Source organism: Talpa occidentalis, unplaced genomic scaffold (assembly GCF_014898055.3).
Source record: "Talpa occidentalis isolate TD23 unplaced genomic scaffold, MPIMG_talOcc4v2.1 talOcc4.13, whole genome shotgun sequence".
Classification (NCBI taxonomy): Eukaryota; Metazoa; Chordata; class Mammalia; order Eulipotyphla; family Talpidae; genus Talpa; species Talpa occidentalis.
The window spans coordinates 11,889,194-11,908,446 of NW_023601322.1; the positions used below are offsets into that span (position 1 = coordinate 11,889,194).

Below are 19,253 nucleotides of genomic sequence, written 5' to 3' on the forward strand. Positions count from 1 at the left end.
AAGGCAAATTTTCTGAATGTGACTTTAAAGGAATAACCAGCATCTGAGGCTTATGGATTTGGTGCCCTACATGCACACATGCACATGCACGGCGCGCGCGCACACACACACACACACACACACACACTCTCTCTCTCTCTCTCTCTCTCTCTCTCTCTCTCTCTCTCTCTCTCTCTCTCTCCCTCCCCAAGACCTCAAGCTTCAGGTTTTTATATTGAAACAAATAAAAATACTTCAATGCTATCACTTTTGCTTCTAATCATTTGGAAGGGAATGCACTTGAAACCTTTCTCCCTTAAGAGCTTCCCTGAGTAAGAAAGAGAAATTTCCTGCTATCAAATGCTTTCACAACTTATCTTCAAAGCTTCCTGGGTAAGACACCATCTTTCCTGATATTTAAGCATATGGCAAGACCCACAGTTTCTAAACAGCAATAAGCTTACCGGGAGTTTAAATCATTTTAGTTAATAGATTATACTATTTTTTTTTAATGCAAAGCATTAAAAAGATAAGCAGCACCCTCGAAAGCAAAAACATTTGACTTATCCTCTCTTAGCTGCTACTTAAGTCACTTTGTGTGGTTCAGGAAAAGAAAGGGGAGGTAGGGAGAGCAATCTGGACAACCAAAGCTGGACTACACAATGAAGTACGTCCCACCAAGGCCTCCTGGTCCTGCCCTCACATTCTATCTGCATCGTCTTCTGGAGCACATGAGGCAACATGGCTACCCTCAGTGACGCGTCAATGCCCCGAGATGGCAGCCACACCACACGGGCTAACTCAGGGCCATTTCTGAAGCCAGAGTGGGTGAGCTAGCAGACTTCACTCAGAACCACATCTTTTTTGTTTCTGTGCTGTCACCAAGATCTGGGATCACACAAGACAAACAGCAATTCCAGACAAAGGAAATGCACATTTGATTAGTCCCAAAGGATGGATTTCAAAGCAAATACATTCCACTGACATAAGGAAGACCAGCTACAGAGCACAAGATAAAGGAGCGGGTGGTGCAGACAGGAATACGTGAACGTAAAACTCAGGTGTGGCTGAGTCAATTCAGCACCTCCTTGCACCACCTGCAGAATGGAGGTCAGGACGGACACGCTCTTCCTTTCACCCGTCCCTGTCCTGTGGAGAAAATACACCCTGAAAATACACCCACTGCAAACAAATAGAAGCCCTCGTGGAGTGAAGAGTGGGGCTGAACTTACCGGGAGGTGACTGAGGGGCACGTCCACCTGGCCCAGGAAGTCGTCTCGCGTCTGTTAAGAAGAGAGCAAGAGTCAGTGTCTCCGTGATTCACAGGTGTCAGCATTCTTAAGAACATTTCTTTACCAAGAGAGCAAAGGTCAAAGCCTGACACTGGTGTGCTCTGGGGTCAAAGGCAGAAGGTTCAGACAAGGCAGAGTCAGTGTGATGCCCTGGTCCCATATGCCAGCATCATTTGCATTTAAAAGAGACTCAGAAGAAGCCTACTAGGAAGAGCTCAGAAGTTCCCTCTCAGGTTCTGGGAAGTCATAAGTCAGGTTCAAGGGTCACCAGCCACAGGGCATCTGAGAGGTCAAGTTGACACTGTGTCCTGCTGTTGGAGTGCTTGTGTCAGAGCCTCAACCTTTGAATGAGCAGGGGTGTAAATTAGGTATGACAACTTCCGTTGCTCAATAAGAAAACATGCTGTTGCTTCTACTGCCCTCAAAATGCCAAAAGGCTGGAAAGTTCTTTTTTTTAAAAAATTTATTTATGCATATAAAAGCTGGGGTGTAGGCCAGAGGTGCGGAGTGTGTGTGTGTGTGTGTGTGTTTGTGTATAAGAGGATTCACCAGAGACAAAGTGGTAAACAAAACAGGCAGACTGACTGAGATACACTGCTGAGGGGAGTAGCAGGTGAGACAGGAGACTGGTCTGCTGCGCCATGTGGGTAGTTCCCTGGTCAGGGATTGAACTCATGCTGCAGTGGCTGCTGCTGCTTCATAGTGCTGAGACTTAACCCCTTGTACTACCAGGGAGGCCCAATGCTGGAAAGTTCTTTAGTAAAATCAGACCCACACCCACAGCTAGCTTGAGGAAAAGTCCAAAAGCGAATCCAGACCTCTAAACCCCAAATCCCAGAATCAACACTTATGACTAAATTACTATGAAAGTTTTGAATTTATACAAACTACTTTTCAAAGGTACTTGGAAAACTCTTCTTACACTTGAAAAAGCAGCAGCAGGTAAATATAAACAAGATTTATTGAAATGATTTCCTACAGGCTTAGGATTTGATTAGCGAGAGAACTACCTGTGTCCTCTGCACCATGCATGAAGGGTAGAGAAAAATCAAAGTGACCACTGAGTGGTGTGCTGGAAGCACCAGACCCAACGAACCCTGACAAGGAGATTATTCTCCTTTCTTTTGTTTTGTTGGCTGTAGCTATCACAATCCAACATGATAAACCTCATCCAGCGAAAGGCTACAGAACATGCCAATAAATGTTGTGTATCTAGCAAAGAAGTGGTCAGCAGATGGCCCTGGAAAAGACGTCTTTGCTCTTCAAAGCGTGAGCAAGCATGCCTCTCCTCAATAAGCCAATTTCCTTACCCTTACAAGGCTAATACACATGTCAGTTAACTATGAATCAGAAAAACCAGAAACGTGGGGACTACTGACATCAAGGGTGTGTCCATTCATGGTGACTGGCATGCTGTTGCTGCTTCCTCTCCTCCCACTGGTGCTGATGCCCCAAAGGCAAAGCATGTGGATTTGGGGTGCTACCCATCAGTCATTCATTAAGTACATTCTAACAAAAAGTCACAAAACATTTATCTGCCTCTGTTGTTTTGCTAGGGAGCTGTCAGAGTTTTAAACCAACCTAGTGAGTTCAGCTTTGCCCAGACAGTGAAAGACAGGCGCCTGCCACACGGCGCTACAGCAGCGCAGCCAGCAGTGTGCAAGGCCCCGTCTGATCCTCACCGCCATCGAGAGAGTGGGCCCTATTATTACTGCAGATGGGGAGGCCAGATTCAGCGAGGACTGTGAGCTGCCCGAGCTCCCTACCTGGGCGGGACCAGAGTGCAGGCTCTTAGCTAATACCCTCTCCGTGACCGGCGGCTCCAGGCTTCTCAGTGGGATGTTGGCTCTCGACAGTGTGGATGAGCGGGAGTCTAATGATAGCACCGTTTTACAAGACTTTGCGGGGGCGAGGCAGTTCTGTTGAAATGTCCATTTGCTATGTTATCTTTAACACCACGTCCTGTTCCAACCCTGCTCCTTTCCTCAAAGGAAACAATTTATAGAATCCCTAAGAGCCTCGCGGTCGAGCCAGGCCACCGCTGGTACTGTATCAAGTTCTCCCATGACACGTAAAACCCAATTTCTAAAACAGCCAGAGAAGCAGCCGCCTCACGATGCAAGTCAACACAACACAAGGCTCTTACTTTTGGGCTAAACAGGCTTAAATAGAAATTTCAAAGGGACATGGAGTTGGTTGAGATCTAGGTTTCCATGCATCTCACTGTTGCCAAATTTATGACATTTCAGGCCATGTAAAATATTTTGGTTAATGATATGACACAGATTATAAAATGTGTCTCTAGTGCCTATGAAGCATCTAGTAAGGCACCAGAGAACCTATAGTGGCCATATGTTGAGGTGAGAAGTCAGGGGTGTGTGATGTATTGGGGGTTCCAGAGAGACTTTAGAGGCCCTATCACAACATCCTGAGTCATTACTGCAAAGGACGACATCTTATACCAACACAGTAAAAAAAAAAAAAAAAGCATTTTTAATAATTTCCATGAAAAAATTACTTCCAACAAATCTCATGTTAACTATAAGAACCTTCAACAACCAAATTAGTTTCAACTCATACGGTGAATATTGACATTTCTTGTACTTATTTTGAAGTGGTAAATAAACTGGCCAATGTCAACTTCAATTACTTTGTGGTGGCATTCTTGAGGCTGAAAATAAGCAGCTAGGACCAAAATTGCCCATGCTTTCTTCTTACAGACCAGCAGATTTTTTTCCAATGTAATTGCAATGCAACACAGAACCCTTGAAATATGTCTTATAAGGTGAAACAGGAAACTATATTCCATTATAGAAAAAGTGAAATAAATCTGTTATGCACTGTCACTCTTAGAGCTCACTCTTTAAATGATGATTCACTACATTCAGAATTGACCCTCCCCCCATAAGAATAACTATTCCCTTTTCAATAGGAAGGAGGGGGACAAGTGTGTGCCACGGTCATGGAGAGGTACGCTGCCCCCAACTGTGGCACCGGGAAGCCTTGGGACTGTCAATCACGGCAGCTCCAGTAAAAACATATGGAGGCCCTGGTGACGCTCCCAAGGTTCCCTGTGAGTATACGGGCAGAGTGGCCACAAGGGCACAGATGCCAGGTTTCACTGTCCTTCCAGAATAAATGTGACTCGATTTCTCAGAGAACACATGCATTCATACAAGAGACAACACAGACTTCTGATCTTTAGGTTAGAACTGTACTGGAGGGCTGCTGACTCCACGCTACCTGCCAAGGAGACCCTGGTCAGGCAGGCTTAGAGATGATGTCACACTGAAGCAGGAAGGGAGAGCAGGAGGGCTGTATGGAAGGGAAGCAGTGGAAGGCAGCAAGGGTGCCTGCAGGTAAAACTGGCATCCCACAGGCATTTATGAGGTTACAAATACCAGCAGGAGTGGTATCAAAAACAAACAAACAAAAAAACCCAAGCAATTGTCAGAAGGCAAAATGACACACGTGTCATTCCGGAGCTATGTTCTAATGCAGTATTTGCTAACCTGTGAACTGTAACCTACGGGCAATTCATAAACATTTTTTTTTAATTAAATATATCAAAATAAAACTACTAGTACCTCAAGTGAAATTAAAACACTGCTTTAGGAAATTTTTTTAGTAACATACTTCTATGAATAGGTTTACTAAGTTGTGATCTAAAACGAATTACTTTTTGAGTGCTACCCTCCGAAGTTTAAAAGCCACTCAATGACAGTCAATGCAAACCAATTGCCTGGGGTCGTATCCTAGAAATAATGAAGTAGTGCTGTCCAAGAAAATGATACTTCGAATTTCTCAAGACAAATGATACTTCGAATTTCTCAAGGAATTAGAACATAAGCTACAGAAAAAGTGAAGAGGAAAGACAGCGCATGACTAGACCTTTGTCTATTACAAAGCAACATAAATAACTTAATTCTAAGACTAAGCCAGAAACATAACCTTTGCTTTCCCACTAAACCATTAAATGCAACTTCCCCGTCTGCGGCTTCCTTCCAAGCACATTCACCAGTGCTGACTAGATGGGAAGGGGGTTTTCTATTTTTAGGGCAGCTTGGAAGCATGTGGCCAGAATTAGCTAAATAATGAATGGCTTGAGAAACTTTTACAGACACTTTTAGACACAATGTTAGAGTGACTCTTTAACAGCTCATTGTCTGCAGAGACACCTGAATGTCAAGAAGCCTGGACTTGCAGGCAGCTCGCTGGCCTCACTAAAGCACAGTCAGTTGTCATCAGACAAAAGGAAGGAAGAAAATCCTTTCTGTTTCCACTAGTCACACTCATTGGCCTAGCAGAGGGACAGCAGACCGGCTGAGGCTCCTGCAGAAATGGCAGGGAGGGTTCTGGCCTTCGCCACTTGGTATCATTCAGTGTGCACCCCCTGGCATCTCTGGCTTTCAAGGTGAATAGCTCAAGTAAAGCCAGTTACCTGAATGAGGCAAGTGGCATTTTGTGAAAAAGAAAAAAAAGGGTGCAAGGATGATGCACAGGCGCTGACCAACACTCACCTGATTTGCCCCAGACCACACCCCCAATGCAACTCAGATAATATTTGGTCAGAGCACACAGCGGGACGCCACCAGCCAGTCCCACTGCCCTTTGGCTTGTGGCTGCTGGGAGGACACCTCCCATTCAAGGCAACAGAGTAAGGTGTGCCCTGGAGACACTGGCTCTTATTTCTAACAACAAACAAGATGTCCCTGTCAACGCCATGGCAGCACAATCTCCCAGGGCTTTTACAGCCCCAGGAAGATAATGCTGGGAGGGAGGGAGGGGGAAGTCAACCTTGCTGGCTGAAGCGGTCACCATGAAGACCCCTATTTTAAGGATGCCCCTCGGAAGACAAAAACAGAAGAGGCAGCTGGAGCTAAGAACCCTAGGGGCTCTGCGGTGGCAGCCTGGCTTTCGTCCAGGAGCCTAACTAGACCAGTATTATTTGGGCTGCTTGCGGGCTCGAAGGGAGCCCCAGTTACCATAGGTACCTCATGGGCGATCACACCGGGGAAGACTGCTGGGTGTCAGTGCCGAACACTCGGTCCTCTCCCAGCTCCAAATATAAGCACGTTCCAGGCCTGGGGTCAAATGCGGGCTGTGGAAATTGCAGCTTTTTGCACCAGTAGCACTTAATTATGAGAATTTAAGATTCAAGAAACTGTGGGGTACAAACTTTGGGAATCAGATACAAAATGGGAGCCCCATGAGTGGGCTATCTCCCTCAGGCAGGGGGTCACTCAGAGTCTGTTTTACTGTGCTGGGTCCTGCAGGTGCAGGGACCACGAGCCCCTAAGCCCCTGAGAGAGATGCCAACCAGCCCTGGGCAACAGAAAATAAACCACATAAAAAATTTGAAAATTTCTAATTGCATTGAAAAAGTGAAAAATGTGAAATTCATGGTAATCATGTATTTCAGCTGTCCTGATATATCCAAAAAAAAAAAAATTCAACAGGCGGTCAATATAAAGAACATTACTAAATATTTGACATTCTTCCCTTCTCACTAGGTCTTGGGAGGTCTTCCTCACATACAGCACGTCTCAGGGTGGACCATGCAATTTTGAGGGCTCAGCAACCTGGTGGCCCAGAACAGTCGCCACACAGCAAAGGCAGGAGCAAGAAGCAGCAGGAAGACCCCAGAGCGAGTGCTAATCCTGCTGGGGGCCAAGGGCAGCTGACTTTGGGAAGGACATGATCTTCAAGTTGGGTCCTAAAGCAGGAGTTTGCCAGGAGGAGGATGGGGGCAGAGATGGGACCGAGGCAGCAGAAGCCCTAGGTGAAAGCTGGAAGGTTCTGGTAGGAGCAGGCGCAAGATCAGCGGGCTGGAGTGTGGGGCAGGAGAAGAGCCAGGTCTGAAGGGTGCTGTAGCTTGCCACGCGAGGAGATGGGCTCCTACAGACACCAATCAGGGGACAGGTGACAGGGTCTGTGTCCTAGAAAGGTTCCCCTGACAGCAGGAGGGAGGCTTCACTGGAGGGGAGGACTCTGGGGAAGAAAGTGTGCTGGGGAGAGCGACAGTGTCCAGGTGAGGCAGCACGAGGGTCTGGAGCCCTGGGCAGTGGAAGGCGCTGTGCTGATGCAGGAGCAGACTCTCCTCATAGAGGAGCCTGTTCCCTGTGTGATGAGGGCACAAGCCGTCTCTGGCGCATGTGCACAAAGTCCTTACTATGGCGTCCATGGAGAAGATTCAGAGCCAGCGCTGCTGCTGGGAAAGCAGCATCAAGGACAGCAGTTTGTGACATGAAGTGAACACCCAACATGGTGGTAGAAAAGCCCACGTGAGGGAGAAGGTGTGGCCAAGGCTGTCTCCTCCAGGGCAGTGGGCTGCCTGCAAGGGGCAGGGGTCCATGAGCTCCGAACAGGGGACACCCCACTATTCATCTCCTTTATTTTCCTGCTTGGAAAAAGACTTTGCCTTCAGCCCATGAACTGATCTAGGAAAACTGACTGTAACTTAGCACTGTTCATCTTTTCAGAGGAAGGAAGAGACCCTGGCTTGTCACCCCTGCAGGGCCTTGGGCCTGACCTGGCATCACCATTGCTTATTACAGCTGCTTCAAAGCTGTCCAGCTGTCCAGAAGAACCCATGCAAATGACAGACTATCTTTGCAAAAGATGCAAATGTAGTCAAAATCTCTTTCCCTTCAAAAAATAATGCAAATGCAGAAAAACCTTGTCATTTGTTGTGAAAGGAATGCTAAATTTATTTGCTGAATAAACTAAGAAATTTTACTGAACATCATGTGCTAAACATAAGGTAAACATTCCCATCTATTCTACTTGTTACAAAACAAACTGACCCCAAGATTGAACTTCAAAGTTAATTTAAAAAGAAAATGTGTTACTGGTTTCATTTAATGACATGATATTGTTTAATTCTGTGCTTCTGATTTTGTTGTACTGGCTTAATTTCTCAAGATCTCAGGGCAATTTTCACAGGATGAGTGTCTCATTTCTTCCCTGGAGAAGTTTTAAAATCCAATTTCTGCAAGCAATTTTAATAACAGATTAAATGCATAAAGGAAAAAAAGAAAGTAAAGACACTTTTAGCTTTGGTGCTGTCTCTATGAACTTAGCTACCAAAGAATAGACCTTAGCAACCTGAAATAATTCATGACAGACACCTTCAGGAACTAATGCAGAGCCAAGGGACCATTTAGACAATGCAGAAGGGCGAACGTCAGCACATCATTGTTCAATGTCATTTTTATAGTTCCAGTTCAGTGACATGCTCACTGCCGAAAGATGTCAAGTGCATCTCAGGACACTTGACACAAGCGGTCCACCTCTGTGCCAGGTGATCAGAGAGTCTGGATGTGTGGAACACATACCCAAGCAAGCAACAGAGGATTATGCATAACCTAACACAGTGTGGTCTCCATGAATTTAGGGAGTCACGACTCAGAGTTCTATAGGTTTACACAAGGATTCTAACTGACTTTTCATAAAGATTCCATTAAAAGTCTCCATCTGACTTTGGATTCCCAGGTAGATCCTGAGAAGTCTCCTCTCTGTATGGGTCTCACCCTGGCTCTAATCACATCTCCGGCCAGTGGCCTCCACCAAAGTTTGCAGGATGAAAAGCTCCAGCCACAGTCTAGGGAGAACTTCAAGACTGCAAAGTATATCGTGAACCAGACAGTCTGGCTCCAGACTCAGCACCATGATAGAGAGCCTGGAACTTCATCTACTAGGGTCTTAGGAAATGATGAGCAGCCCCCCTGCTTCCCCTCTCTGAGAATCCGAGGTTGCTATGCTGCAGGCTCCAGTGCACAACCCCTAGGAGAGGCTACACGTGCCAGACGTGGCTCTTACAATCTCTAAAATCTAAAGACCTAATCTTAGCATTAGTTGCACACGAATGTGCTTACGTGTGTCCCTTCCCTATCTATACTTAATGCAAAAAATAAGTATGATCTTGAAAGAGAAACAGAGCTGAATAATGTTTATTCTTTTATTCCTCCTACTCTCCCCCAATATTTTTTAAAGCAGAGCTCTTTCAAACTGCAGCATGTATATCTGTGAGCATATACAAAGACTAAGGAGTCCTGGAGTCTTGGGCATGGACAGTTTTAAAAAAAATACAAGATTTTCTCTAGATCCTTCTATATGTCCGCTTCCTAACAGCAATCTGCCTGAGAATAGTGTCTGTCCTTCGGTGCCTCACCTTTCCTAAAAAAGGTGTATGTCTGACCTTTCCTGAAGTTTACCTTGGTGCATTCTGATGGGTATAAAGAGCTCCGGAGCACAAGACGAAGGGACAGTTTCAAAGGACACAGCTCCTGAGGGAGCAAAAACCTGCGAAAACAGGAAAGAGATCCCATCTAACTTCCCCCAGGAGAGATGACAATTGTCTTGCAGATCTAGTGTCCATCCACCTAATTATATTTCCTCTAAAAAGTGAAGTCAGATTTTTTTAATGATAGGAAATAAACCTAATATAACTTACAGTTTTCAATAGTAAGGACTAGTTTGGGTAATTCAATTTTGTGGCACAGATATATGTTTTATTGGTTTATGACAGTATATGTGATTCAGAAGCCTGTCCCCACACCACACCCACCACAACACACCTACCACCAACTCATCATCCTCCCCACAGAATGAGTCACACCTGCAGTCACAAGATGAAAACTGGTGAGTACCGGACACTTTGAGATATGTCACACACACATACAATGCTCAGTACACGGGAAATGACATCTTTTGCAACCACTGGGCCCATCACATAGAGTTACTGACAAATGATAGACATCAACTTCAAAGATGTGTGAGAAACAGATCTACAAAATTCTGGACTGGGTTCACTGAGCAAAAACTGTTAGGAGACTGTAATGGAAAGCAGGCAATCTAGCAAAAAGTCAGGCCATGAACTTGGTTGTTATTAAAATTTCCCTCAAAACGTATCTCTATTTAAACCTTCCTCCTCCAGGGTATAGAGGCAGCAGAGAAAACAAAAATTCCTCCTTTCTACATGCAATGTTGGTGAGAAAGATAGTCTGGTGAGGAACACTTCAGAGTTTTTGTGAAAAATTAAGCAAAGGATGACATGTCGCTTAGAAGAAACCATTTAAATTAATGTATTTGAAGGATGAGAAGGAACTGATATTAATGGAAGATTCTATTGGGTGTGAGAACACTGAGGCCAGAATGTGGGCCTATCTCCTGGCCGCCCGCAGTCTTCTTTTTTTTTTTAGAGGCATGCTTTATTTATTTGTTTGCTGGTTTGTTTGTTTGTTTTGTTTATACATGCACTGGGTACAGTCAGAAGCGCGGGAGGGCGAGAGAATTCACCAGAGCCAGAGCGGGGAGCAGAGCAGGCAGAAGGACGAAGTACACTGCTGAGGGGAGCAGCGGGCGGCAGGAGAGGTCTGCACGCCATGTGGGACCCTCCTCCGGTGGCCGGGGAGCAGCCGGGGATCGAACCGGCGCCGCAGAGGCCGCGCGCAGCTCCGCAACCCAGTGCTCAACCGCTGCGCCACCGGGGAGGCCCCGCCCGCAGTCTTCTGAAGAGGAGAAGACTTTAGGTCAGAATAACACCCAAGGCAGGCGAGTCTGTATCTCTGAGTGGAGCAAGGACTGAGGTGTGGAGCAAAGCTGGGCTCTCAGGCCTGCCTGGACATCACAGTCTCCCAGGCAGTTCTCAACACACTGGTGTCTTGTCTCAGACCAACTGCATTTCTGGGAGGCAGGCACAGCTGTAGGTGGGCTGTGGAAGCCCTTCAGTGAGTATTGAACCACTGAGTAAACCCTCAGTTTTCCTTGTTCACAAAAAGAGAACCATAATTACCTGTAAACTGGTAGACTCTGATTAGCAAACTGATATTAAACTGCAGTCTCTGAAAGTATACAGCAGTTCTCTCCACCACCGCCCCAGCCCCAGGCCCACTTCTACCCCCTGCTCTCATCTCTGCTTCTACTGTCCTCCTGAATGACAGAGACCTGGACCCATTCACACATGTAAAAATAACTGCCTGGCCCGGAATGTGGAGCCGACGGGGAGGGGGGGTGCATTTTTGGCTGTCCCTGTTTGGAACCCCAGCTCTCTAGCCTGATAGGCTGGGATATTAATAGGAATGAGACTCACAGGTGCACAAAGCACAGGGATCGCACTGGTCATGGCCGAGGATGATCCGCCTGCCATGCTAACACTGGGGCTGAAAAGACAAATCCCTTTTCAAAATAGAATCAGAGAATGTGATCCTCAGGAGGGAGCTCAAAAGTCATTCAGTGCCACAAACACTGGAGACTCATAGCTCCATCCCTCCCTCTCGAGTGTTGCTCACCCTGGTGTTCAAAACTAGCGATGGGAGCTCACTACCTTACTCAGTCATTAGAAAGGGTACGTGTGGCTTTTGGGCGCCAACATGCCTGGCTTACACCCCATGTTTACCTAGAAGTAGCTGCACACCTAAGGAAAGCTGCTTCAGTCTTCTCATGTGTAAAGTGTGGATAAAAATAACTTTACTTTGTACAGCCACTGGATATTAAATAGGACAATAATTCAATAAATGTTATTCCTCACCCAGAGTTTCTGAGCCCAGGTGCCACTGGCACCTGAGTTAGATAACCCTTTGTTAAGTTGGGGGGGAGCTGTCTAGGCTATGCTTTGTAGGGCTATAAGAGGCACTTCTGGCTTTTACCCATTACATACAGCAACTCTTGCCCCCACCTCCAGTTGTGAAAACCAAAATGCCTCCCTATTGTCAAATGTTGGGGAGGGGAGGACAAAACTGCCCTGGGTTGAGATTCACTGTCTAATCCCATTTCCATCCCCTGTATTCTGTAAGGTGCTCACGCCATCTTTGGGCATTCTCTAAGAATGTTCTAGTGGGCTGGTGGTAGTTCTTTAACTGCCACTCCGTTAAAACACCGGAGAGAAAGGTTGAGCAACTTAAGATTTCATAAGTAGAAAGTAGCAAGGTTAGGATTTGAACCAGTCTCTCTGACTCCAAGATTTATGTTTAGACAACACTGCTATTTCTTAGGAGCTAATCTTTGGAATGGGGTGGCTTAATCACTTATTTGAAGTAAGTTATCATAGCCTCATCCTGCAGCTGCTTTCCCTTCCATCACTCAGAGTATTTAGAGTATTTAGGCAAAACTACAAAAGGCACCAGATCCTTGTGCTTAAAATCTATAGCAAAAGCCTTGCAGTTATCAGGAAGGAACTGAAGCTCTGGAACAAAATCATTTCCAGAGCAAGGAACCACATACAGGGCTATGAAGGGCAGCACAGTAGGGCAGCATCAAAGCCAGGAGGGGAGAGAGATGGGGGTATGCTTTCAATTAAAATCACAGAGCAGAAAAATGCCCCAATATTTCCTTTAGTGTCATAACAAAAGTGTTGACCAATCAAACCAGCAAAGATAGTCAGGACTGGCACACCAGGCATCTAGATACATGGGACCTCAAAGCACAAAGTAAGCCGGGGGAAAAAAGGTATGATGTTTTCTAAGATCACTGGGGACTCCTGCTCAGGTGCCCAATGCTGGGCTGGCTGCAGAGGCAACTCCATGCCCCTGTAAAACCCAGCAGCACTGGGACCAGGATGAGGCCAGCAAGGCCTCCCCAAGCTGGGCTGCCCAGTACGGTCAGTAGATGCTTTTCCAAGTGCTGAAACCTACATGCCTCTCTTGCCCCACATGAGTTCTCGCCCTGGAGCCCACATTTGCTGCACTGTAAGCCCCTCACAGATGACTAGAACAAGAGGGAAGCAGGACCTTTGGGAAGCGCACGGTCCAGGAGCACGTGTTCCGGTGTGATCCACTATAGGTGTGGATCTGAAGTGCGCCAGGGACATCCTCACAGGCCCGGGGGACAGGGTCTTGGGAATGAGTCCTGGTTCAGGAATTAATCAGCTGGATGCCCTTGGGCATCAAGCCTTCCCTGGACCAGGCTCCTCATCTGGAAAATGGGGTGATGACCGCCTGTACTTCCTGTTTTATAAACCATCACACACCTCCCATGTCCGTGCACATAGGAGGCTGGTGTGAGTGGCCCTGGAAAGCGATCAAGGTACAATGACTCGTGAGCATGTTAAACTGAGTGTTGAAAATGGGAGGAGTCGTGAGGTCCCTTCCAAAACTGGAAACTGGAAGGCAAATAGCTCTTTTGAGAAATTTGGTTCACTCAGTCTGGTCTCCAGTTGAAATCATCTCATGTATTCAGTTTCATGCCTACAGTCTGGGAAGCCCCGTGCTACCTGGTGAGGACAAAGAGCTATGAAAGAGCTTTAAAAATGGAATGGGATGTTGGAAAGCTCATCACCACTTCAGTAATAATACATGGAAATAAAATGTAATGGCAAGGACTGCGACGGAAGACCAAATAAGACTTAAAATCTGGGTCTCGCTTAGAAATGGCCTTTCACTCTCAAAGATGATGTATTGTGAGATCGTTATCAGTAAGTTACACACATGAAACACATATGTATAGATTGGTTTTTTTTTAAATAACATTAAACCTAACATCCTGAAGAAGATTCTATCCTATACTGGCAGCCTCAGTCTGGTCTACTCAAAGCCAGTGAGCTCTGGGAAATAGCTGAGCAGCCCAGACTCACTGCACACCGGGCTAACACTCCTACCTGCAGCAGAGGAGACAGGGCCAGTTCTGGCAGCACGGGCTCCGCCACCCTCCGACTGCTCAGCAGTGGGCACCTACAGGGAGCTCAGGGCCTGGGCAAGGCCTTTGACAGCAGAGGTCAGTGGCCCCTGAAGCTGTGTTCAGGGCGAGGAAAACTTTCTGGCCATGCTAAACGTTAGTGAGGATTCCACATTCGATGCCATAGTATTTCCACGGCTTCTTTTAACTGAAGAGTTACAAAAGTCTTGAACTGAAACGGGTCTTTCAAGAGTGTTTCGTCACTTTTTCATCTTGTGATTTGCAGACACCAGTTTGGAAAGCACAACCTCGGGGTACCCTGGCAGGACTGCTCAGGGGCTTGCTTGCCCAGCAAAGGCCCCTGAGCACCCCAAGAAGGGAATCATAGATGGTGATCCGATGCAATTCCAGTGCGATTGTGAAAAAAACCTGCACAAAACTAGCACAAGATGCCGAATAAAGAAGTGCCCACAGTAAATGAAATCATTCTATACTGTCCTTTACCATGAAAAGCCACAGGCTGGAGGCAGTACTTGAGAGCTGGTGGATGAGTTCACAGTCATAAGCTGAAGAGGGATGTATGCAAAATGCGGCACAGGACACCTCAATCCCATTCCACATAGTTCCTGCACGTCCCACTGACCGCAGCATTTGACTTCATTACAATTCAACTTTTGATGAGCACATTTGTGGGCTAAGCATGAGTTAATGAACAAAGGGGTAGATGTGGGTCTATACCAAGAGTCCAAGAGCTCAAATCCTCTCACACAGATAGGCTTAAATACTTCAATGAGTTTTTCATGGTCATTCTTTTATCTGTTTCCCCAGGTGCAATTTCCTCCCATGGTTGGTAGGAGGGAGGAGAACGGAAGGAGGCAGAGAACTTGGGTCCCTAACTCAGCACGAAACTGAGGAGATTCTCTGCAAATGTTGGGTCTTCTTATCTCCACTACAAATACGGGGCAAAGACTCCTAGTTCTAAGGTTCTTTATGTGTGTACAATCCTCAGAACAGATGAGACAAACTTTTCTATCATGTCAATTTCTCTTGCCTTTATTGTCAATTTTGGGCAAAATATTAACTTTAAAAAAAATTTCTATAATTATCTATAAACCAAGCTGTAGGCACCTACTCTCAAGTCAGAAACTCTCAAGTCAGAAGGGAAAACAGCACAGCAGAGAGTTTGCACAGTGCAAGACTTGCTGGCAGTCCGCATGGCAATTCCTGACCACCCAGGTCACCCAGCTGAGCCCACATGAGCCAGGACGCAGCGTTTATTACAGCGAATGCTCAGAGCGGGCACCGTTTGGACCACTGTGTCCCAAAAACTTCAAGCACGACACGTCCAGCGACCAAGCCTCTGACAGGGTCTGTGTGTGACTCTTTGACTTCAGGTCCACCCCCACTCCTGGACTGCGGGAGATGGTGAATTGAAGTGACTTAGCCTCGCTGAGCCTTGGCTGGTTCACCTGCAAAGTGGGGATAATAATGACTCTACTGAGGGCAGTTGTGAGGATGAGCGATACCTTCCGTATGGAGAGAAGCTGCAAGAGGGCATCGATACCTCAGCAGTAGTCGATGGCAGGCAGCATTTATCTAACACCTTTGCCAAGGGTAGGAAGTGCAGTCAAAGCTTCTATTTAAGCTGTGGGCCGTAACCTCCTAAGTGATGGCATAATATGATTACTCTCAAGCTATAAGTCAACAACAATTAGTGTATATGGTATATTCACTCTATGGCCAGCATGTTTTAAGTGCTTCACCTAACTTATCTTCTTTAACCCTCCTACCAACTGTATTATAGCACAGAAAGGCTAAAGGATCTGCCCCAAGTAGGTGAGACCGGAAGCAGCACAGCCAAGATATCAGCTCTCGCCCATGTTCTGTACAGTCATGCAGGCCTGGCTGTCCAGATCCAGAGAAAACTCCCCCACTCCCTACCCCTAGTTCTTAGGTCTTTTTGTTTTTCTGGATAAAAATTTTACCCAGACAGCACACCCTTACTCATTCCTCCAGGAACTGGTCTGGGTACATGTGGTAGATCACCCGGTGGAACATTTAATTACATCTTGAGAATACATTACAGATTTGAGTCCTCGTTGTATGCCAGTGAGAGAAAAACTGAGATGAGTTAACAATGAGGCCCTTAAAGTCTTATACACACCAAATAATCTTTTCTAAACTCTCTATGACCCTCATCCTAATTCATCTCCACAAGGGGCCAGTATAAGGGAGGAGATAGTTTATCCATTTGTTTATGAATTATACCTGAATCATCATGGTTTCAAGCCCTGTCTGTACCAGCTGTCAATGTGTGGTTAATGGAAGTTATCCAGCCATAAAAAATAATTTGGGGCATTTCAAAGCCACAGAGATAGACACTAGCTTCAGAGTCAAATTTTCAAAAAGAAACCAAAACATATTCAATGTACACAAAGGTACTGAAGAATATTTTTGATTGCTTAGAACATATAGTTTTAATCTCAGGAATCAATCTGTTGAGAAAAAAAGAAATTGGTGTCTAGCAACCAAGATATTTATCACAGCTATTCATTTCCAGTGCCTCTCTCCCAGCAAAGGGGACTGACTGACAAAAGAGGACACCTGGACAAAGGCCTTGATAGGGCACCTTGCCCAATGGCTTATCATGCAGGATGCACACGGTGTGTGAACAATTAGTGACTTCACGTAGGAGGAATCCTTCCACTCTTGAAATTTAAGTAAGAATTTTAATAAAACAGAATCATAACCTACAGAAGGATTATCATTTAAATCAGATCTCAGGTGCATGTTTGTGTGTGCCCACACACATGCATGAGCACACGTACAGGTTACTTTAGAAGCAAAAGTATGTGCAATCATGTAAGTGATTTTACTACATATAACATTAGAAGACAACCACTAGCATCAAATGTAATGGCTAAGTAATCCTCAGTCATGGTACAAATCGTTATTAGCTACAGTCCGCAACTTAACCACTTATTTATTTAATTTTGGCTTTTTACTGAGAGAAACATGCTATGCTGCAATTTAAGAGGTCCAGGGGCCAAAAATACAGGGAGACATTGTCATATAAAATGTAATTTAGAAGCTTGGTCTATATCCAAGATGAAACGGTATCCCCAGAAATGTTAAATTCGTCAACATGTGCTTGTCGGAAGGGACAGGCAGGACAGTGTTTGATTACTTAGGGCAGGGTGCTAAGGAAACCAGGAAGCTCACCTTGACCTCAGCATTTTTTTAAAGGAAAAGAGGGGGGTGGGTGAGAGGGGGAGGGGAAAGAAAAGGTAGGGGGAGAGAGAGAGAGAGAGAGAGAGAGAGAGAGAGAAGACAAATTTGAAGACCAAGTTCTCATCACTTTCTATGCGTGGTCGCATTCCATCATCACGATTAGCCCTGCGGTAAGGATGAGGAAAGCATGGTTTATACAAGTTTTAAGTAACACACTCAAGTCACCTAGTGAGCAGGGCCAGGATCCAGACAGAGAAAGATCCAGGCTTGTATCGTCTTTCTGAGTTGTCACAGCAGATTTTGCAAAGATAACCAGGGCCCCAGAACTCAACTGAACACCAGACAGCCCTGGACCCTTGTCAGTACCATGCCTTACAGCACAGAAATTCAGGTTCCCTTAAAATGTATAGGAAAATATAATTTTTTTCTTTTAAAGGACATTTCCATGTTTTTTTTTCTTGGATATGTGACATTCACGGAAAGAGAGAATAAACTCGAATTCCCCACAATGAAATCTCATAATAGATCAGTTCTACCACAAATTTAAGATTCCTTGATTTTTATCTCTATTCCAGACCACTGATGGTACTTGTTAGTAGTGAGGCATTACCTTTGAATCATTTCCCCTTCCAGAACTTGAACTGCTGTCTTAGTGGAGAAAGAGAAACCAAAAAACCAGCCTGTGGCACCATCAAGGTACAAGAAGGAGTCATACCTACAGGAAGGCACACCTACAGGCGGCAGCTCTCGGGAAGAGGTCCAGAGAGCCAGAGAAATAGCAATGGGTTGGAATGATCACCTCCTAAATCTGTCTCCAGTCAAATGTTCCAGCTCAAAGGGCCACACATTAAGAGCCAGGCTCAGGGGCTGGGACAATCATCCCTTGGGTACTGCTTCCTGGCTCACTGGATCTCACACAACCTTTTTCTTATGACTCATTTTACATGCACACATCTTCTCTTCCAGCAAAATCACAAGCCACCACAGGGAAGGCACAGTTTTAGATGTCTTTGTATCTCCCACAGTGCTTAGCAACAGTACCAACACATAGTATGTTCTCAATAATTGCTCAATTTCATGTCAGCATCAAATGACTGCTTGTAGGATAGGATCTGAATTCTCTGGCTCTCACTGTAAGCTGTCTCAGGTGTTGAAAATGGGGTGCAGTAGGCAAGAATAGCAGCCCCAATCCCCAGAATCTCTCAGTGTCCTCTTACACAGGAGAAAGTCTTTGCAGGTGTGACTCAGTTAAAGATGTAGCAGTGGGGAGATCTGCTTGGACTATCCTGGTAGCCGTCAGTGGAATCACAAGTGCCTTTATAAAAGAAACACAGAGGAAGATCTGACACAGACAGGAGAGGAGACAAGGTGACCCCTGACTGGAGGCAGGGATGAGGTGATGTGGCCACAAGTCAAGGAAGGCCTGCAGCACGAGAAGCTGCAGGGGCAAGGACAGTCTCTCCTGGAGGATCTGGGGAGTGTGTATGACCCCGAATGCAGATTTCTGTCCACTAATACTGAATTTCAAATTTTGGCCTCTAGAATCATGAGAGAATGAATGTGTTTTGTTAAGCCAGGTCAGTGATCATTTGCTATGGCAGTCACCAGAAATTCACACCTGGGCAAAGACCAATGTGAACACATGTTTTTAAAGGAAAGGAACAGAACTGGAGGTTTGGGGTTAAGCAGAAGGCTCCGGCAGTGACTCCAACAAGACTGAACCCACAGAGCTCCAGACAAGGTGTCATCGTGTTCCTTATCAACCTTCATCCTGGACACTACCAAAAATAAATCAGGAGGCAGGGTTTTCCTTCAATATGATTTCACAACTGGTTCAGTCCTCAGGCCCAACATGCACACACAACAAATTTCCCCCATCCTGCCTGATGCCCAGATTTCAGGAGGAGCTTGGGTCTGGGAAATACAAGACATGAGTAATTCCCTCTTTCAACATCCACAGTCCCCCAGTATTTGTGTTTGTGAGCCCTGAGTGCCAGGCCCAATGACAGCTGGCTGTACACCTCCTTACACAGAAGCCTGTTTTACCCCTTTGTCCCCATAATATTCTACCTAAGCATGAAGCGAAATGCTGTGCTATGTATCGTGCTTCTCACCACATTAAGCTGTGTTTTCTGAGGC

The 19,253-nt window shown here is 45.8% G+C and overlaps 1 protein-coding gene across 6 annotated transcripts in view; it reads right to left on the bottom strand.

Annotated features, from left to right (window-relative positions):
* The window catches only part of NEDD4L (NEDD4 like E3 ubiquitin protein ligase), a 301,987-nt gene that overhangs the window by 77,056 nt on the left and 205,678 nt on the right, over positions 1-19,253 (bottom strand). For all 6 annotated transcript variants that reach the window (XM_037508470.2, XM_054694014.1, XM_037508467.2 and 3 more), the window contains one exon: positions 1,212-1,262. In XM_037508470.2, the coding sequence (XP_037364367.2) occupies positions 1,212-1,262 (51 nt within the window). The remainder of the gene's footprint in view (positions 1-1,211; positions 1,263-19,253) is intronic.